This window comes from Panthera uncia, assembly GCF_023721935.1.
Source record: "Panthera uncia isolate 11264 chromosome A3 unlocalized genomic scaffold, Puncia_PCG_1.0 HiC_scaffold_11, whole genome shotgun sequence".
In the NCBI taxonomy this organism is placed as follows: domain Eukaryota; kingdom Metazoa; phylum Chordata; class Mammalia; order Carnivora; family Felidae; genus Panthera; species Panthera uncia.
The window spans coordinates 61454685-61476170 of record NW_026057578.1 but is presented as its reverse complement, the minus strand read 5'-3'; the positions used below and the strand labels follow the sequence as shown (position 1 = coordinate 61476170).

Here is a 21486-nt window from a genome sequence, read left to right as displayed (position 1 = left end):
CGTTAGCCAGGTGCCTGCCTTGGCAGGAGAGCCCTGATGCGGCTGGGGCAGTAACAAGAGGAAGTCCCCACTGCAGCAGCCCTGAAGTCCTGTGTTTGCTCCCCTCCCCTACAACCAAGTTACCCATTCACAAGGGTGGAAGGCAAGGATTAACTAGTTCTAAATGCTGATTCGTTGGGTTTCCAACTCACTTCCAAATGACTGAATGCTTATCCCCCTTGTGTAGGCCTACCACAGACATGAATGTGTATCGGTACACCTCAGCCATTTGAAGAGGCTTATTTCACGCGAGCCTTAGCTGTGTAGCCATTGGGAGCCAATGAATACTTCTCCCACACTGACTTCTTCCCTCCTCTGATTCCTGCAGCTCATGAGGTCCAGACCAGTCCATTGAGCACCTGATGTCTCATTGTTGCTTGAGTTTAAGCCTTCCCTTCCCTCTCAGACCACTACCTTCTTGAGGACAGGACTTGTCAGCTACTTGCCTTGCTTTTCCCACAATGCTCAGCACGGTGCTGGCCACATAGCACACCCTCAGCACCTACGCCCTGACTGTCTAGTGAAGGGCCAGCTGCTCCAGGGAGCCTTCTCAGGTGCCCTCCCCACCCGCTGAGCAACCACTCACCTCTGCAGAGTCCTCTAGCGCCCGAGGCCCGGGCCCTACAGGCAAGCATGAGGGCTTGAAGTATTTGTCCAGGCTCAAATATTCTGTGAGCTCTGTCAAGGCATGCACTGTGCTCAGCAGTTGGGACCAACTGTGCACACAGATTTTTTAAGACAACAATTTCACTGAGATACGCCATACACGTGCCACATGAGTCAACTGCAGAGAGGGTACCATGCACCGGTTTTAGCATATTCATGGAGTTGTGCAGCCATCACCACAGTCGAGTTCAGCCATTTTCATCACTCCAAAAGAAACCCGTGCCCTTAGCAGTCCCCCTTCATTCTCCCTGTAGCAGTTTCCGGGGGCTGTTGTAACAAATTACCATAAACTTGGTGACCTAAAACAACAGCAGTTTCTGGTTTCACAAGGCCAGAAGTCCAACATTAAGGTGTCGACAGGGCCACACTGGAGGCTCTGGGGAAGAATCTTGCTCTAGGGAATTCCTTGCCTCTTCCAGCTTCCGGAGGCTGTCAGCATACCTTGGCTGCATCACTCCAGTCTTCTAGCTTCACATCACCACCTCCTCTGTGTGTCTGCTGTCTTTCTGCTCTCTCTTGTTAGGACATTTGTGATGGCATTTAGGGTCCACCCAGATCATCAAAGATTATTTCCTTCATCTCAACACCATTAACTTAATCACATTTGCAAAGACCCTTTTTCCAAGTAAGGTAACATTCATGGGTTCCAGGGACTGGACATGAATATCTTTTGGGAAGCCAATTTTTGGCCTACCACACTGCCCATGCCCCCTGGCCCAAAATAATTCACATCCCACAAAATTTGCCAAATTAAAGTGTACAGGGGTGCCTGGGTGGCTCAGTCAGTTAAGCATCTGACTCTTGGTTTCGACTCAGGTCATGATCTTGTGGTTTTGTGGGTTCAAACCCCACATCAGGCTCTGTGCTGACAGCATGGAGCCTGCTTGGGATTCTGTCTCTCTCCCTCTCTCTCTGCCCCTCCCCTGTTGCACCGTCTCTGTCTCTCTCAAAATAAAGAAACTTAAAAAAATGTTTTTAAATAACTGCACAGGTGTACACATTTTAGTATATTCACAAGACTGTGCAACCGTCACCACTATTAAATTCCAGAACACTTTCATCAGCCCAAAAAAGAAACATTATTTCTATCAGCAATCATTCCCCAATCTCCCTAGTCTCCAACTTCTGGCAACCACCAATCCACCTTTTGTCTCTATGATTTGCCTGTTCTGGATATTTCACATAAGTGGAATTATATAATACACAGGCTTTTGTGTCTGGCTTCTTTCACTTAGCGTGTTTTCAAAGTTCCTCTGTGTTGTAGCATGCGTCACTACTTCATTCCTTTTTAAGGCTGAATAATCTTCCATTGTATGGATATACCACATTTTATTTATCCATTCATTGGTTGATGGACATTTTGACTGCTTCTGTGTATTGACTATTAGGAACATTCATGTACAAGTAGTTGTGTGGACATACGTGTTTTATCTCTCTTAGGTATATGCCTAGGAGTGAGCAAAACTTTGAGACTGTTTTCCAAAGTGGCTGCACCATTTTACATCCCCACCAGCCATGTCTGAGAGTTCCATCTTCTCCATAGCCTCACCAAAACTTATTACTTATTATCTGTCTTTTTTATTATAGTTCTCCAAGTGGTTGTGAAGTGGTATCTCACCATGGTTTTGATTTGCATTTTTCTGATGGTCGACGATGTTAAGCATCTCTTCCCGTAACTTATTGGTCATTTGTGTGTCTTCTCTGGAGAAATGTCTATTCAGATCCTTTGTATGTGTTTTCGTTGGGTTATTTGTATTTTATTATTTCAGGTTTTTTTTTTTTTTTTAACGTTTATTTATTTTTGAGACAGAGAGAGACAGAGCATGAACGGGGGAGGAGCAGAGAGAGAGGGAGACACAGAATCTGAAACAGGCTCCAGGCTCTGAGCTGTCAGCACAGAGCCCGACGCGGGGCTTGAACCCACGGACCGCAAGATAGTGACCTGAGCCGAAGTCGGACGCTTAACCGACCAAGCCACCCAGGCGCCCCTATTTCAGGTTTTTTAATGTCTATTTATTTGGGGGGGCACGTGCATGCACATGCACACGCGCGCGCACACACACACACGCGCGCGCGCACACACACACACACACACACACACACAAGCTGGGGAGGGCCAAAGAGAGAGGGAGAGAGAGAAGCCCAAGCAGGCTCTAAGCCTGGCTGGCCTGCATGGTCAGCTAAAAAGTTCCTCTCCCCACTCTCCTGCCTCTCTTCACAAGGCATTTGGCCAGTAGAGATCTGGGTTGTTCTGGCTGAGGTGTCCTAGTCCAGGGCAAGGTAATAAAAGAGGAAACTTGGTGGATGCATCTGGCCCCTCAAAGAGATTTAAATCCAACCAATTCTCCTCCTGCCCCCACCCAGCTCTTTCTCCCTTCCTTCTTCATCTTGCAGAGTCAGTATTTGGGCGGTTATAATTCTCTCTGGATTCACCTCTAGCCACATCGCACCAGCACTCCTTTATACCTCTGTCATGCCTGCCACTCTCCTGCCACTTCCTCAGCACGATTCATGACGAAATGGTGCAGGATGGGGGATATCTGTCCTGTTGGGTAGGGCAGGTGCAGCAGTCTGGCCTTCCTGGCGGCATCTCTGGTCACTCTCGTGTGTTCTTTATGGAGCCAACCGGAGTGTTGCTGAGCTGCAGGCACAGATTTTGCTGGTGGACTGTGGCATTTCCAGTCCTTGCCTTGAGGAGACCGAAAGGGGAGCAGGCCGTAAATCAGAAGGTAGATTTTTGTGAAAGGTTTCACATAAGCCCACCTGCTGCACAATACCTGCTGCTTTGATTGTCTTTTGAAATATGGCCCCCAGCTGGGAGTTTTTCTTTGTGAATCAGAGTGATAAAGCCAAGTCTGACTTCATCTCCGTGGGGTGCCGGGGGTGTTTCTCCATCGCCTCCCTGTGGGGTAGGGACAGCTTCTGCACTGAGGCCCACTTAGCTCACTGCCACCACAGCTAACTGTGCAAACTCGGATCCGTTACCCCGCTTCCATGAGCATAACTTCCTCATTTGTTAAATAAGGATGCCTCCCTCCTAGTGGTGGGAGCGGTAAGGATCTGATAGGCCAGTATTCATTATTATCAACGGTAACCCTAGTTAACCATCTAGTGAATGCTTGCTTTGTGGCAGTCCCTGTGTTATTAAATCAAGCGGCAGTAAAGGAAAAGATTTCATGATCTCCAGGGCCACACACTGGAATGTTCTGAACCTCTGCTCTATGTTTAATCCCATGCCGGTCTTCGTGCGTATTTTCAGTTCTTTGAGGTTTGAAGGATGCCAATTAATTGTACCGTCTCCCCATACAGATACTACACAGAGGGGTCAGGTAGAGATAAAAACAGATATTGTAGGGACGCCTGGACGGCTCAGTCGGTTAAGCGTCCCATTTCAGCTCAGATCATGATCTCGCGGTTCGTGGGTTCGAGCCCCGCATCGGGCTCTGTGCTGAAGCTCAGAGCCTGGAGCTTTTTTCGGATTCTGTGTCTCCCTCTCTCTCTGCCCCTCCCCAGCTCACACTCTGTCTCTCTTTCTCAAAAATAAATAAACATTAAAAAATTTTTTTTAATAATAAAAATAAAAAATAGAGATTGTATTGTAGGTAAAGGTTAGACCAACACAAGGCCCAGACCTACAGCCAAAATGCACCTTTGCTCCCCACTTCCCTCCCATCCCCCTCCTCTTTTTCTGTTGCCCAAGTTAAATCCTGGTTCCAGGCTGCACAGGCAGCAGCCTAGGGAGCAGGGGCACTAAGGAGCAGTTGTCCCAGGGGATTGATTTGGGATGGTGACATCAGTCTTTTAGCTGCTTCCATGAGTGTAGGCTCTTCTGGGTGTGTTCCAGGTAGTACTGGCCCCGCTGCAGGGTCACCAACCCTGCTTATCTCACTGTGAAGACTTGCATGTCTAGAATGTTGGTGCTGTTTCCAAATCTGTGTTCCACAGGCACCATGAAACATTTTGCCCATTCCTATTCTTCATAGCCACTTACAGCTCTGTGACTATACAAAAGTGGGTCATTCTGAGCCCAGGATCCCTCACCTGTGAAGTAGGGATGGCAATATCCAACCGATAGGATGTTGAAGGAATGGACAGAAGGTACTTGGTTAGGGCCTGGCACATAATAGGCCCTTGGGGGGCCATCCTGCTATGTCTGGTTCAGTACCCTGAGAACTCAAAGCTTTCAGTCCAGACTTGGAGGCTTCTCCCCGTGTGCTGAGCATGTCTCTTTGGGAGCCAGTGGTCAGGGCCAGGTCTATGTGCTGGAGTTGGAAATGTGGATTTGGGAAAAGATGAGGCCTCAACAGAAGTGGGTCCTCGGAAGACCAGCACTGGTGCATGGATGGATCCAAAGAGGTTCATTTTGTGGTGGGATTTCAATCCCATGTTTCAGACCTCCTCCAGGTTGGGGGCGGGAGGGCTGGGGTCGTTAGCGGAAGTGCCAACAACCCAGAGCCTCCCTTCAAATCCATATTTAGGACTGTCTAAGGCAAAATGATGAAGTAAGCAATGGTTCCCCCAAGGCACCTGCTTCCTCTTTCTGCACCCTAATCTACTCTTTCAGCGCCCTTTCCCGGCCAACTAGGAAGATGAGTGTCTGAAAATGAATTCAAAGAGGGCAGCAAAATGTGAGCCAAATCAGGCTCACCACCTTTTGTTGTACAGCTCGTAAACTACAAATGGTTTTTATGTTTTTAAATGGTTGGGGGAAAAAAAACAAAAGAAGAATATTTTATGACATGTGAAAACCACATGACATTCAAATTTTACTGGAACATTAAAAGTTTACATATTGTCCATGGCTGCTTCCAGCAGAGTTGAGTAGTTGTGACAGAGACCTGAAGACCCCCAATGTCTGAAATATTTATTATCTGGCCTTTTAAGAAAAGGTTTGTTGGGGAGCCTGGGTGGCTCATTCGGTTAAGCGTCCGACTTCAGCTCAAGTCATGATCTCACAGTTTGTGGGTTTGAGCCCCACGTCGGGCTCTGTGCTGACAGCTCAGAGCCTGGAGCCTGCTTCGGATTCTGTGTCTCCCCCTCTCTCTGCCCCTCCCCTGCTCATGCTCTGTCTCTCTCTGTCTCAAAAAAAAAAAAAAAAAAAAAAGCTAAAAAGAAAAAAAGAAAACGTTTGCTGATGCCCCGCTCTAAAATGTTAAGAGATTTATGTGTTATGTGGTCAGCAAGATTTGCTTTCAGAGGGACAGGCAAACCAACAGAATCCAGGCGCTGTGGCAGGCCTGCAGAGGAGACACTGGGTGGGGAGCTTTCCTGATTTCCTCCCAGTTACACTGGAGGGGCTGACAGGAGGTAAATGTCTAATCCTGCAGGCGGACATGCTACTGACCGCACTGGGGTAGGGGGCATGGAAATGGTGGGGTTCGGGCCTGTGGCTCACTCTAGCTGTCTAGACAGCAGGACTCAGAAATGGGTTGGTAATCTGCGAGGAGCCTATCCCACCAGCCTCCCCATAGGCTGGTGGTAGTGATTAACACGAGGCCCTTCGTGTTTAGAGTCCTTCAGAGCCTCCGTGGGGTGGCCCTGAGCAGCACATTCATCGTTTGCTTCTCTCTTGCTTCCACAGAATTTGCCTTCTGCCAGGTGGATGCCTCAATTGCACTGACTCTGGCCCTGGCTGTGCTGTGTGACCTGCTCCAGCAGTGGGACAAGCTGGCCCCCGGACTCCCAGTCTTGCTGGGATGGCTGTTGGGAGAGGGGGAGGACTTCGTGGTCCATGTAGAAAGCACACATCAGGTAATCCTAGGGTCTCAGGGCAGTTGGTGGGGGGGATGGTCAGAGTGTCAAACCCGCTGAATGCAGCACATTAGGCTTACTTGGGCATCAGGTGCCTGCTGAACGTGTGCTTCTGGATGCTTAGGTACGGATCAGTTACGGCTTAGGAAACTGTCTGAATGACATGGCAGCCTACTAGATCCGCTGGGGGCCCTGGAGATGCTGGGGCAGCTCTCATGCTGGCCTTTTGGGTTCCAATGGTGAGTCTTCAGATCACCAGGGGAGAGGACTTTGAAAGAGACTCCTTGGTTTCCGAAGCCAGTGAGTGTGCTCCCGCACTCTCCAGCTGTCTAACTAAAGCCAGTACCCATATCTGCTCCACACCCAGGACACCCCTTGATCGCCTGACCCCGGTGGCCGACGGGACTGGCATTCCTGAGCTCCACAGGAAGGTAACAGTTGGAAAGACAGTTCTTGGCAGTCCACCACGCCAGGGCAGTGCACAGACAGCAGACTGAAATGCAACCCGAGTCTTCATGGGAAAAAGGGCTGTTTACTTAGCCTGGAGCTTTAGCCGAAGGGACAGGCTCCAGGTTTCCCACGCATCTAGAGACTAAGGAGGTGCTCCCAGGGAATATAAGCAGGAGGTGACACCCTTGCATTCCCCCTTGGCCTTGCTACAGCTCCATGAGACCTCCCAGAAAGGAGCTTGGAGCCCCAGTTTTTACAACGGTTGCCCAGGGGACACCTCTAGATCTCCTGGTCTGGAGGCCAGCAGGGATTACAGTTGCCACCACACAGGACTGTATATATTTGCATACTTTATTTTATTTTCTTTTAACATTTTGATTTATTTTTGAGAGATAGAGACAGAGCATGAGCAGGGGAGGGACAGAGAGAGGGAGACACAGAATCTGAAGCAGACTCCAAGCTCTGAGCGTTCAGCACAGAGCCTGATATGGGGCTCGAACCCACCAACCATGAGATCATGACCTGAGCCAAAGTCAGACACTTAACCAACTGAGCCACCCAGGTGCCCCAATATTTGTTGACTTTAAAAGCTGCCACCAAAGGATCTGGCTTCCAATCAGCCTGAAAATAGGTACTGAATGATATTCCTCCCCTTGGAACAGGTCTTGGCATTTTGTCAGCAACAGGGGAATATTAAGAATAAATCAGGTGGTTTAGACAATCAGAAAGGTTGAAGAGACAACCAAGAACTAGGGCAAGGTTCAGTGAGAAGTTTCATCAGCATAAGACCACTCCTTCAAGACTGAGAAAGGTCGCTGCTTTGCCTAATACATAGAAGCAAAGACAGAGTCAAGCAAAATGAAGAAACAGAGAAATATGTTCCAAATGGAAGAATAAGACAAAACCTCAGAAAAAGACCTTAATGATATGGAGATAAGTCATCTACCTGATAAAGAATTCAATGTATTAGTCATAGAGGAGCCTGGGTGGCTCAGTTGGTTAAGCATCCTGTCTCACTCTTAATTTCGGCTCAGATCATGATTTCACCATTCATGAGAAAGAGCCCCATGTCGGGCTCTGCACTGAGTGTGGAGCTAGCTTGGGATTCTCTCTCTCCCTCTCTCTCTGTGCCCCTCCCTTGCTCGCATGCACACTCTCTCACTCTCTCTCTCAAAAATAAGTAAATAAACTTTAAAAAAAGAAGAAGAAAACTGGAAAAACTACAGATACGTGGCAATTAAAAACATGTTACTAACAACTATTGGGTCATAGAAGAAATCAAAGGAGAAATTAAAACACCTAGAAACAAATGAAAACAGAAATAGGACATACCAAAATCTGTGGGATGCAGAAAAAGTGGTTCTAAGAGGGAAGTTCAAGTGATAAATACCTATTATCAAGAAACAAGAAAAATCTCAAATAAACAACCTAACTTTATACCTCGAGGAACCAGAAAAAGAAGAACAAACAAAACCAAAATTAGGAGGAGAAAGGAAATAATAAAGATCAGAGTGGAAAAAAATTAAGTAGAGACTAAAAAGACAATGGAAAACATCAATGAAACTAAAAGCTGGTTCTTTCAAAAGATAAAGTAGAAAAATCTTTAGCTGACTCACGAAGAAAAAGAGAGGGTTCAAATAAATAAAATCAGAAATGAAAGAGAAGAAGTTACAACTGATACCACAGAAATACAAAGGATCGTAAGAGACTACTCTGCCAACAAACTGGACAACTGAAAAAGAATGGATAAGTTCTTAAAAACTTGCAATCTTCCAAAACTGAATCATGAAGAAGTAGAAAATCTGAATAGACCAATTACTAGTAAAGAGATTGAATCAGCAATTAAAAACCTCCCAAGAAACAAAAGTCCAAGACCAGACGGCTTCACTGGTAAATTTTACCAAACATTCAAAGATTTAATACCTAGCCTTTCAAACTCTTCCAAAAAACTGAAGAGGACGGAACGCTTCCAAACTCATTTTACAAGGCCAGCATTACCCTGATACCAAAACCAGATAAGGACACCACAAAAAAGAAAGAAAGAATGAGTGAAAGAAAATTACAGGCCAATATCCCTGATGAACATAGATGTAAAAATATTCAACAAAATATTAGCAAACTGAGTTCAACAATACATTGAAAGGATCATATACCATAATCAAGTGGGCTTTATTCCAGGGATGCAAGTGTGGTTCAACATCCACAAATTAGTCAATGTGATACCACAGTATTAACAAAATGAAATATAACAATTATGATCATCTCAATAGATGCAGAAAAGCATTTGACAAAATTCAATATCCATTTATGGTAGAAAATAATAATAATGAAGTGGATACAGAGGGCACATATCTTAACATAATGAAAGCCACATATGATAAATAGCTAATGGTCAGTGGAAAAAAGCTGAACACTTTAAGATCAGAAACAAGACAAAGATACCCACTCTCACCACTGTTATGCAACATAGTCTTGGAAATGCTAGCCACAGCAATTATGCAAGAAAAAGAAATAAAAGGCATATAGATTGGAAAGGAAGAAGTAAAACTGTCACTATTTGCAGATGACATGACACTATATATAGAAAATCCTAAAGACTCCACCAAAAAAAAAAAAAAAAAAAAAACCCTTTTAGAACAAATACATGTGAATTTGGTAAAGTTGCAGGATACAAAATACAAAAATATGTTGCATTTCTATATGCTAATAACAAACTACCAGAAAGAAATATCAAGAAAATCCCATTTACACTTGCATAAAAAAGAATAAAATACATAGGAATAATTTATATTTCCCTGGGAATAAATTTAACCAAGGAAATAAAAGACCTATACACTGTAAGACTAAAAACTGTAAGATAGTGATGAAAGAAATTAAAGAAGACACAAATAAATGGAAAGATATTCCATGCTCTTGGATTGGAAGAATTAATATTGTAAAAATATCCATCTGCCCAAAGCAGTCTACAGATTCAATGGAAACCCTATCAAAATTCCAATGGTATTTTTCACAGAACTTGAACATATATTTTAAAATTTATAGGGAACCACCAAAGACCCCAAATAGCCAAAGCAATCTTGAGAAAGAAGAACAAAGCCAGAGATATTATGTGCTTTGATTTCAAACTATACTACAAAACTATAGTAATCAAAACAGAATGGCATTGGCACAAAAAGAGACACATAGATCAGTGGAACAGAATGGAAAGCCCAGAAATAAACCCATGTATGTGTATTTTTTGACAAAGGAGGCAAGAATATACAATGAGTTCTGGATAATCTCTTCAATAAAAGGTGTTGGGAGAACCGGACAGCTACCTGCAGTAGAATGAAACTGGACCACTTTCTTACTCCATACACAAAAATTAACTCAAAGTGGATTAGAGACTTAAATATAAGACCTGAAACTATATGGGGCACCTGGGTGGCTCAGTCAGTTGAGCGTGCAACTTCGGCTCAGGTCATGATCTCGCGGTTTGTGGGTTCGAGTCCCACGTCGGGCTCTGTGCTGACAGCTCGGAGCCTGCAGCCTGATTCAGATTCTGTGTCTCCCTCTCTCTCTGCCCCTCCCCCACTCACACTCTGTCTCTCTCTCTCTCCTTCAAAAATAAATAAACATTAAAAAAAAAATAAAAAATAAAAAGACCCGAAATTATAAACTTCTAGAAGAAAACACAGGCGGTAAACTCCTTGACATCAGTTTTAGTGATATTTTTGGGACTGACTCTAAAGGCAAGAGAAACAAAAGCAAATACAAACAAGTAGGACTACATCAAACTAAAAAGCTTCTGCACAACAAAGGAAACCATCAACAAAATGTTAACAGAACTTACTGAATGGGAGAAGATATTTGCAAATGATACATCCAATAAGGAGTTAATATCCAAAAAATAATAATAAAGAACTCATACAACTCAATAATAACAACAAATCTGATTAAGGGGCACTTGGGTGGCTCAGTCAGTTAAGCATCTGACTCTTGACCTCAGCTCAGGTCTTGATCTCAGGGTCATGGGTGTGGGCCCCACACTGGCTCTATGCTGACTTTTAAAAATCTGAAAACTCTGATTAAAAAAATGGGCAGAGGATCTAGACATTTTTCCAAAAGAGACATACAGGTGGGCAACAGATACCTGAAAAGATATTCAACATCACTATCATCAGGGGATTGCAAATCAAAACTACAGTGAGATACCACTTCACACCTGTCAGAATGGCTGTTATCTAAAGACAAGAAGTTAGTGTTGGCGACGATGTGGAAAAAAGAGAACTCTCATACCCTGTTTGTGGGAATGTAAATTGGTGAGCCACTAAGAAAATGTATGGAGGTTCCTCATAAAATTAAAAATAGAACTACCACGTGATTTAGCAATTCCACTGCTGAGTATCTATGCAGAGAAAATGAAAACATGGGCACCTGGCTGGCTCAAATGGTAGAGCGTGCAACTCTTGGTCTTGGAGTTGAGAGTTTGAGACCCACGATGACCCTACTCTTAAAAAATAGGGCTGCCTAGGTGGCTCAGTCGGTTGAGCGTCCGACTTCCACTTGGGTCACGGTCTCATGTTTTGTGAGTTCGAGCCCTGCATAGGGCTCTCTGCTGTCAGCTTAGAGCCCACTTTGGATCCTCTGTCCTCTTCTCTTTCTGCCCCTCCCCACTTGCACTCTTTCTCTCTCTCTCAAAAATTAATAAACATTTAAAAATAAATTAACAAAGAAAATATTGGGGTGCCTGGGTGGTTCAGTTGGTTAAGCATTCAACCCTTGATTTCGCCTCAGATCACGATCTCATAATTCGTGGGATTGAGCCCCATGTCGGGCTCCACACTGACAGCATGGAACCTGCTTGCGATTCTGTCTCTTCTTCTCTCTCTCTGCCCATCCTCCCTGCGCACCCATGCATGGTATCTCTCCCAAAATAAACAAGCATTAAACAAAAAAAAGTACAGACTCCCAATTATAAGATAAATAAGTCATGGGGATTCCTGTATAGCATGTAGAACATAATCAGTAAGATATTAACTCTGTAGGGTGACAGATGGTAACTAGACTTACTGTGGTGATCATCTCACCATGTATACAAATGTCATTATGTTGTACACCTGAGACTAATGTAATTTTCTGTCAGTTATACCTCAATAGAAGGGGGAAAAAAAGAAAGGAAGAGGCCCCTTGGAAGTTGAGTGTTTAATTATGGAGAATGTTTATTAGTCAGCACTGGAATAGCTAAGGGCTCCCCACGGTTAGGTCTGAAGGTGAAACATTTGCAGAGAGTCAGGGCCCTTCCGGGTATTTGCTGCTTAGAGAAAACTATTAGCCTCCTCCAGGTGAGTCAACAGATAGGGAAACTGAGGACCAAGAGAAGCAGCAAAAGCATCTTGTCAACTGAAATTTGTATCCGTCCACCAGTGTCTGACTCAGCTGGCCCTCTTGACATACCCAACAGGCCAAGAGCTCAAAAAGCAGCCTGTTTATGGGAAATGTGGAGACAAGATTAAGTGTCTGTAAGAAAATAACCTTGAAAGTCCCCAGCCTTATAGAAATTTGGTTCCATATTCAGAGTAGTGCCTCATATTTGGTAATCCTTTGCTGTTTCTTCTGCTGAGATTTCTCCTCCTCCCCCTCTCTCCAATTTCTAGAGGCACCTTTGGTTCTAGGGCCCACTCCCATGTCGAGGTTCCCTTTTCAACAGCAGGCCCCCAAAATATCTTGACTTGAAACCACAAACACATCTTTATCAAAGGTCATGTTAAGTCTGGGGAAGAAAATTCCTCCCTGGTGGAGAAGTACAGCGAAATGAAAATAGAAAGTGACCTTCTCAGCTGCGAGTGGCATGTATATGTGGGTGCTGACAGGCAAGAGTGGGCCTTCCCTCAGGAGGGGGAGGGGACATACCTCCTCTGAGTCTGGCCAGACTCTGGTCTGGATTGGAGCCTGTCGACATCCCCTGTAATGTTGACTTTGGGCTTTGTCATTCAATCTAGGTGGAAGACTACCTGTTTGAAAAAGCAGAAATCAACTTTTGGGCCGAGACCCTGACCTTCGTGAAGTACCTCTACAAGCACCTCTCCCATCTCCTCTCCAAGTCCAGCTGGTGTCCCCTCAGCCCTGAAAGCCTCCGTCATCTTCACAGGACAGCATCAGAGCAGTGCCACCTCCTTTCCCAGCTCTTCAGAGAACTGCCACCAACTGCTGAGTTTTTGAAGACGGTGGAATTCACAAGACTGCGCATTCAGGAAGAAAGGACTTTGGCTTGCCTGAGGCTGCTGGCCTTTCTGGAAGGAAAGGAAAGGGAAGACACCCTTGTTCTCAGTGCTTCGGACTCTGTTGCAGAAACGAATCCGTTCACTCTTGCAAGAACAGAAGCCGCTTGTTGAAGAAAGAAGACTTTTGGGGGTGGGGGGGGTGCGGATTATTCCCCCACTAAATCTGCAGGAAACGTGTTGAACATAAATTCAAATATTTTCTCCCCTTCATGAGTCTAGTCTTCTGTCCCTTCCTACAAAGGAATTTTTCTTCAGCTCACTCATTCAGGGGAGCCTGGTTTATTGCAGCTACTGTAGGAAGTGCGGCTCCCACGTTGAATATTTACTCTGTTCCCAGGTGCAGGCCACCTGCGGACCTGAATTCGCCTTTTTCTTCCCCCACAGCCTCTAACGTCCAGGCATAGTCAGCCCACATTTTCTGTGAATTGACTGTACAGAACTAGGTTTTAGCTCGTGACTTTCTCTCCTCTTTCCCACTGAATAGAAGAGCTGGATTAGTTGGCAAACAGCCCACTGGGTCAGAACTCTAAATTTTATTCCATTTTAGCTACAGCAGAAGTATGTTCCAAATGTTGGATCCTGGGAAAATTATAGATCTACTTCATAGAGATGGTTTTGTTTTTACCATCTACATGTTCAAGTCCTGCAGCGACCTGCACATGACGTCTGATTTATTAAAAGAGCTCCTACCCACCAAAAGTGTTTCTGGCAATGCCAGGAAACTTCGATTTTGCCACCCAGTGAAAGCATAGACCCTTGGCTGTGAGAAGGAAATCCAGGGAAAGAAAAGCCAGAATAAATGACTTGTTTTATTCCTACGCTGTTTACTGTCATTTTCTTGGTGGCAATAAAAGATTCTCATTTAAGATGTCAGAAAACACAATTATCCATTTCAGTGTTTGAACCTAGCAACCTTAAGGTTTTTCTGCCTTTTCCAAGCCCAACCCAGCCCTCTGCCTCAGACACCCAGCAGGTGTCGCTCTTGCATACATTTTTGCTTCATTGGCTTGCCATTTTTTCCTTCTCATTTCAGAGTGTTATCCACAGACAGCTATCTTGAAATTCATAGCTTGGATTGGTCAGAGCCTCATCCATATTCATTTTTCTTCCTGGTTATCAGAATGATACCAGCTTTTAGGGACTGTAAATATTTTTAAATACTTCCCAGGTGAGCAATCACTTGGAACTATGTTATTGACGTTTGACGGTCTGAAGGGGCAGTTTAATAGAGAGAAAGTTTGATATCATTTCCTACTGCAGAAAAGCTCGTATTTCAAATGTGTTTCTCTTTAAAAAAACCACCTAACACTAAACACACAGCCATACTGGAAGTACAGAAAAATAGCTCTGTAGGAAAAGGCAAGGAAAGGAGTAAACTTAGAATCCAAAGTTTTGTCCTAAAGAGAACAGGAAATTCCCTAGGTAGTTTTGGACTATTCGGCTCAAAATGTGTTTTTTTTGTGATCCTGAATTAATTAGGATCCTGTGTGGCCCACACTTGATGGAAAGTTGCCAGTCTAACATTTCTTTTTGTTCTGAGAAGGACTGACTGGGTCAGAAGTCAGGAAATTGTTGGCATAATGCAGTGATGACCATGGTTCAATAACTATGAAACTGGCCCCAGTAAAGCCCAACTCATTGGAAACGGCCAGCGTTCCTTTTCTCTCCATTTAAAATGAAATAAAAGCAGATACATAATAATAAAAGCACCTTATACCAGCAGGTGCTCTTTACCAAAACATGTACCATAGCATATGTACATGTTATCTCCAGGATCCTTCTACCAAGCCTGCAAAGTGGGTGTTCTCATGGCTGCGGACTGGGAATTACCCCAGATTTTGATGATGGCTGGCTGTGGCCAGCCTGGGAGGACAGGAGAGACAGAAGTTTCTACTGGTTTTATATCTGAAATCTTAATACTGACCTACAATAGCAGTGAAATGGCTGTTACACACTTGCCTGATGCATTCCCAGGGGAATCTTAGAATACTACTATCAGGGCTAACCTCAGACTCCATGTTTGGGGTCATTTCAACAAAGAACAAAACAGAACAGTTGGGGTTCTTGAGTGCTCTGGGGTTCTTGAGTGCTCTGGGCTGTGTCAGTCACAGCTGCCTGGGGGCCAGTGCAGGCTGGGTGGTGCAATCACCCAGATTGAAGCAATCCCCCCTTCGGGGTCATTGCTCTTGGCTCCAAGCTAGACGGTCCAAGATTTGGTGCCCCTCAGGTCTGCGTGCATGATCCTGTGGACCTCTACCCATCTGGCCACAGTCCAGAGACCCGGCTGTCTCCATTTTTATGCTTTGTCAATTTATTTTAATAAATGATATGGATTTATACCTGTACATCTTTTACACACCTTAACAGATAACGCATTTGCACCTTGACAAGGGTGAGAGATGAGTAAAGCAGGAATTATCTTAGTTTTACAAGGAAACCCAAGTACCAAAGGGATTATGTGATTTGCTTGAGACCACATGACTTGGAAAGAGCAGCGCCTGAACGCCAGCCCTGGGTTTCTGGTCCTAAAGTGCTTGCAGCCCACTGCAGACTCTAGCTCTCTGGGTGGGTGCTTAGGGAGTGACAGCAGGGGGAACTGCATGCAAACTGAACTCTGAGGCGTCAGTTCCATGAGTGACAGGCCCGATGGCTTATTCCCCCACTTCCAGGTTAACGAATGGAAATGACCAAGAGGAAACAAGAAATAACCTCAATTTGGGAAAGGGGGCGTGGGTTGCTTCCTTCCCTAGAGGGAACTGGGCCTTCCAACTTAGCCCCAAATGCAGCCTAAGCTGCCAGGTGTGCGAGATCATGGGCCCGCTCCAGTTTTTGGCAGCATATGTTTAGACGAGTGATAAGTGTCCTGGCCCAGACCCCACATCTGCCCGACCGGGCTGTCAGCGGCTTTTGCCTAACTGGGCGCTAGGGGGTGCTGTCTGCCCCGTACCCTTGAGGGGGCCCGTTGGCAAAGGCATTACCCAGAGCAGGGCTTTGGGGTGTGGGACTGGTGAGGGGGGGAAAAAAAGAGGGCAAGACCACCTTGAGCGTCCTCGACGGCAGTTGGTCGGCCTCAGCCCGAGCCTGCGGCCCACGACGAGCTAAGGCAGGGCGCGGCGCCCCCAACGGCCAGGGAGGAAAGGGACCTGGAGGGCACGCCCGGCCACGGCCGCGGCGGCCGGGGAGCCTCAGCCGGCAGCTGCACTCCATCCCCTGGGAGGGCTGGGGAAGGCCGGGCTGACCGGCGGACGGACGGGGTGGCGGGAAGTCGCCTCCAGGCCTGCGCAGCTCTCCTGGCCTTTCCTCCCGTCCTCCCAACCGGCTCCCCCGCCCGGGACGCCCCGCGCCACTCCGCGCCTTTGGCCCTAGCTCAAGGTCTTGTGATGTGATTAGCAAAGCCAGCGCCTTGTCCTCAGACACTCAGCCCTGCCCTGCAGGCCCCGGCGCTCAAGCCCTGTTTACTGCAGCCTGGGCGGGGACGGGGGCGGAGAAACGGGCCCAGGCTCCTCCGGGCGAGACTGCCGCGGCAGCCGCCCGCGTGGCCGCTCCCGCCCCACCCCCACCGCGCCTCCACGTGCAATCGGGATGGAGCCACCACCCACCGGACGCAGGCCCAGAGCCCCCGCCTCCCGGCCCAAGCACCCTTTGCAAGCCAGCCGGGCCGCGCGGACGGTTGCAATATTCTTGCATTTTGCAATTCCCGCGCCCAGTATAAAACCGAGAGTGGGAGATAAAAGCTTCGCAATTTCGCCTAGCAGGATCCGGCGCGAGGAGACACGTCCAGGGCTGCAGAACTCTGGTCACTTTAAATGTGCAGTGGATTTCCAACAGGGCAGCCCCAGAGAAGAGGAGCCTTATCTTCCCGCCGCCACCCAGCAGCACCCAACAGGGCCGAGCTCTCCACGCCGCCCCGGGCGCCCCGGCAGCCTGCCCCGCCCCACGGCCTCCCGCCCCCTCCCCCGGAGAAAAAAAAATTGGCGGCGGCCAATGGGAGGCCACGAAGGCGCTTGACGTCCGCGAGCCGGCGGGCGGCGTTGCCTGGAGACCCCGGCGGGGTCAGCGTTCTGTCCCCTCCTCCGGCACGCCCGCCTAGCCGCTGCCGCGCTCCCGGGCTCTATATAGGGCGCGCGCTCGCGGGCCGCGGAGTTCCAGCAGTCCGCGAGCTGTCGTCGGCTCCGCGCGGGGGGGGGGCGGGCTGGGCACCCCGGGGCGCGGAGGAGCGCTGTTTGCTTCTCCTTTCCCCCCACTCCGCACTCCCGGGCACCCTCAAGCCAGTCCACGCTGCTTCCCTCTCTCTAGTCTCGTCCCCCGGCAAACTTTCGGTTCCTCCCCCGCCCCTCACCCGTTATTCGTCGTGGCTCGAGCCCGGCCGCGCCGCCCCGAGGGCTCCTCCGGACCTCCCTGCCTGCAGCGCCGACCATTACAGGATCCAGAAACATGTCGACTACACTTCTGTCCGCCTTCTACGATATCGACTTCTTGTGCAAGGTACGCGAGGGAGCAAGGAGGGAGTAAAGCGGGCAGGCAGGAAGCCCCTCGAGTTTTCAGACTTTGCCCTCGGCTTTTGGGGCACCCATCCCCACCTTGACTTCGGGGTCGGGAAAAATCCTGGAGTTTGCTGTAATGTGTGCTCGTGCCTTGTGGGCGGGGAGAAGGAGCTGGGAGGAAAGGCAGGGGGGAGCCGCTGTCGCTGTTTAGTTCCTCCGGCGCCGACCGCGGCCACGCTGCCTGGGGCTTCCCGGACGGGGTTTGCGCCGCCCAGACTGGCGGCCCACGGGCTGAGGATCACATGTCGAAACCGAGCGCGGCCTGGGGTGGGAGTCGGCTCCTCCCAACGCGAACATGATTCTTTTGCGCGTGTAGGGGCGGAGGGTGGGGGCCGAATCGAAATCTGCAAAAAGGAAGAAGAATCAGAAGGCTTGGAAGTTCCTCTGCAACTCGCCCCAACTCTTCCCTCCCTTTCCATATTTCATCCCGTCCTCGCCCCCCTCCTTTTGGCAGACGGAGAAATCCCTGGCCAACCTCAATCTGAACATGCTGGACAAGAAGGCGGTGGGGACGCCGGTGGCCGCCGCCCCTAGCTCGGGCTTCACACCGGGCTTTCTCCGACGGCACTCGGCCAGCAACCTGCACGCACTCGCCCACACCGCGCCTAGCCCCGGCAGCTGTTCGCCCAAGTTCCCGGGCGCGGCTAACGGCAGCAGCTGCGGCAGCGGGGCGGCGGGCGGCCCGGCCTCCTACGGCACTCTCAAGGAGCAGTCAGGGGGCGGCGGCACGGCCCTGCTGAACAAGGAGAACAAATTCCGGGACCGCTCATTCAGCGAGAACGGAGAGCGCAGCCAGCACCTCTTGCACCTGCAGCAGCAGCAGCAGCAGCAGAAGGGGGGCGGCGGCGGCTCCCAGATCAACTCCACGCGCTACAAAACTGAGCTGTGCCGGCCCTTCGAGGAGAGCGGCACGTGCAAGTACGGCGAGAAGTGCCAGTTCGCTCACGGCTTCCACGAGCTGCGCAGCCTGACCCGGCACCCGAAGTACAAGACGGAGCTGTGCCGTACCTTCCACACCATCGGCTTCTGCCCCTACGGCCCGCGCTGCCACTTCATCCACAACGCCGACGAGCGGCGGCCGGCGCCGTCGGGGGGCGCCTCCGGGGACCTGCGCGCCTTCAGCGCGCGTGACGCGCTGCACCTGGGCTTCCCCCGGGAGCCGCGGCCCAAGCTGCATCACAGCCTCAGTTTCTCGGGCTTCCCGTCTGGCCACCACCAGCCCCCCGGGGGCCTCGAGTCGCCACTGCTGCTCGACAGCCCCACGTCGCGCACGCCGCCGCCACCGCCCTCTTGTTCCTCGGCCTCCTCCTGCTCCTCGTCCGCTTCGTCCTGCTCCTCGGCCTCAGCGGCCTCCACGCCATCAGGCGCCCCGACGTGCTGTGCCTCGGCGGCAGCTGCGGCCGCGGCAGCGCTTCTGTACGGCACCGGGGGCGCCGAGGACCTGCTGGCGCCGGGCGCCCAGTGCGCGGCCTGCTCGTCGGCCTCGTGCGCCAACAACGCCTTTGCATTCGGCCCAGAGCTGAGCAGCCTCATCGCGCCCCTCGCCATCCAGACGCACAACTTTGCCGCGGTAGCCGCGGCGTACTATCGCAGCCAGCAGCAGCAGCAGCAACAGCAGGGCCTGGTGCCCCCCGCGCAGCCTCCGGCGCCGCCCAGCGCGCCCCTCCCTGCCAGTTCTGCCGCGCCGCCCTCACCGCCCTTCAGCTTCCAGCTGCCGCGCCGCCTGTCCGAGTCTCCCGTGTTCGACGCGCCCCCTAGCCCCCCGGACTCGCTGTCTGACCGCGACAGCTACTTGAGCGGCTCCCTGAGCTCCGGCAGCCTCAGCGGCTCCGAATCCCCCAGCCTCGACCCCGGCCGCCGCCTGCCTATCTTCAGCCGCCTGTCCATCTCCGACGACTGAGGCAAGAGGGCGCCAGCGAGGAGGAGGAAGGGAAGGCTGTTCTGGGGATGTTGGAGGGCGCCCCTGCCGTCTCGACCCCCGTTAAGGGCGGGGTGGGGGAGGCACGGGAGTGGGGTTGGTGATAGGCCCTGAGCAGACTGCGGGCCGCACCGAGCACTTGGACTCGAACTTGTGTGCCGGGAGGGGCCTCCACCCCTCCCCTTTCGGTTTCCTCTTTTTTTTTTTTTTTTTTTTTTAATTTTTATTATTACGAAGTTTCGTTCTTGTTGAGCAAAAAAGCCAACGAACTTTTGTATTGATGAACAAAATATTCACAACAGGGCAGTTGTGATGCGAACAGAACAAAGAACCAAACACTTAAACTTTTAGGTCTCCTATGAGTTTGGGACTTTAGGAAAAAAAAAAATCAACCCAGCACCAGCAGCTACCAACCACCATTCCATATCTTCACTTGAAAGCATTAGTTACAGTCCAGATGTGGGAACTCTTATCTTGAGAGAAGTTCCTAATTGTCGTTTGTCTCAGACCAGTGTAAACAAACCAGCCAGCCACCACCTTGCTAAACTTATAAGCTTCTGGAATCCAGTATTCTACCAAGAATATGCCTTGATTGTAGTCTTCAGTGTGACAGGTTTTTGTTTGACACAACGTTCTATACGTCTGGGGAAAAAAAAAAAAAAAACCTTGCATTCCAAAGTTTCATACCGGTTACTGGTTTTGTTGCCACCACTTAGTGGATGTTTAATTTTAGAACCATTTTGTCTGCTCTTTCTGGAAGCCTTGGGCAGAGCTTAGTTTGTAATCGTTGGGGGAATAACTGCTGAATTTTTAGCTGTTTTGAGTTGATTCGCACCACTGCACCACAACTCAATATGAAAAAACTATTTAACTTATTTATTATCTTGTGAAAAGTATACATTGAAAATTTTGTTCATACTGTATTTATCAAGTATGATGAAAAGCAATAGATATATATTCTTTTATTATGTTAAATTATGATTGCCATTATTAATCGGCAAAATGTGGAGTGTATGTTCTTTTCACAGTAATATATGCCTTTTGTAACTTCACTTGGTTATTTTATTGTAAATGAGTAAAAAAAATCTTAATTTAAGAGATTGTATGTAATATTTATTTCATTAATTTCTTTCCTTGTTTACGTAAATTTTGAAAGATTGCATGATTTCTTCACAGAAATCTATCCTGATGCTGTGGAAGTAGTTTGAGGAATATCTTATGAGTTTTCTTAGAATGTATAATGGTTGTAGCCCATCCAACTTTAAAGAAAAAAAAAGGTGACCACATACTTTGCAATCAGGTTTAAATGTGGCATGCTTTTCTCATTCCAGCTTTTGACATGAGCAAAAAAAACCCATGTTTGTTTGTTCGTTCCACCAATTCTACTGTGACATACTCTGCGTATAAAGACATGTAGCAATAATGGGGTGGGGGTAGTCTCACAGTGCCTTTGGAAGGGCCAGAACTTGCCTTAAATCTTCCTCAACCAAATAAGTATTTTTCTATTAGTGCTTGAGAGAATTTGAATGTAGGATGGGTTCAACTGCACAAAAGGAAAAGATATTTACCACTTTTTTTTTATATAGATATAAAGTGAAGAGGCCACCTCTTAGTGCTAAAATGGTATGTAGTACATGAATATGCCTTGTTTCATTACAGAAGATTCCAAAACTTGTACTATTTTTTTTTTGTGTGTGCGTAGAAAGGCAGGAATGCTTTCCTGGACAGCGGATGAATGAGCAGTAGCTTTAGTTTGTTTGTACGTAGGTACAGTTGGAGCACTATGTATGTATGTACTCTGGACTACTTTGACAGAAGTAGGTTTTTGAATGTAACAAGATAAGTCAACTTGAGT

At 48.3% G+C, this 21486-nt stretch overlaps 2 protein-coding genes across 3 annotated transcripts in view; both read left to right on the top strand.

Annotated features, from left to right (window-relative positions):
* The window catches only part of THADA (THADA armadillo repeat containing), a 333497-nt gene extending 319732 nt beyond the window's left edge, over positions 1 to 13765 (top strand). For both annotated transcript variants that reach the window (XM_049650200.1, XM_049650201.1), the window contains 2 exons: positions 6287 to 6456; positions 12888 to 13765. In XM_049650200.1, coding sequence (XP_049506157.1) covers positions 6287 to 6456; positions 12888 to 13280 — 563 coding nt within the window. In that variant the 3' untranslated portion in view covers positions 13281 to 13765. The remainder of the gene's footprint in view (positions 1 to 6286; positions 6457 to 12887) is intronic.
* A 3375-nt stretch (positions 13766 to 17140) lies between these two features.
* ZFP36L2 (ZFP36 ring finger protein like 2) lies at positions 17141 to 20988 on the top strand. The gene is made up of 2 exons (XM_049650205.1): positions 17141 to 17654; positions 18168 to 20988. The coding sequence occupies exons 1-2, from the start codon at positions 17604 to 17606 to the stop codon at positions 19611 to 19613; spliced, it is 1497 nt and encodes a 498-aa protein (XP_049506162.1). The 5' UTR covers positions 17141 to 17603; the 3' UTR covers positions 19614 to 20988.
* The last annotated feature ends 498 nt before the right edge of the window (positions 20989 to 21486 follow it).

What these genes read in the sequence shown, in the direction of transcription:
- ZFP36L2 (XM_049650205.1), top strand. Translation starts at nt 17,604, where the DNA reads ATGTCGACTACACTTCTGTCCGCCTTCTACGATATCGACTTCTTGTGC. An exon ending in ATATCGACTTCTTGTGCAAG is followed by an intron (nt 17,655 to 18,167) that starts GTACGCGAGGGA and finishes TCCTTTTGGCAG; the next exon opens with ACGGAGAAATCCCTGGCCAA.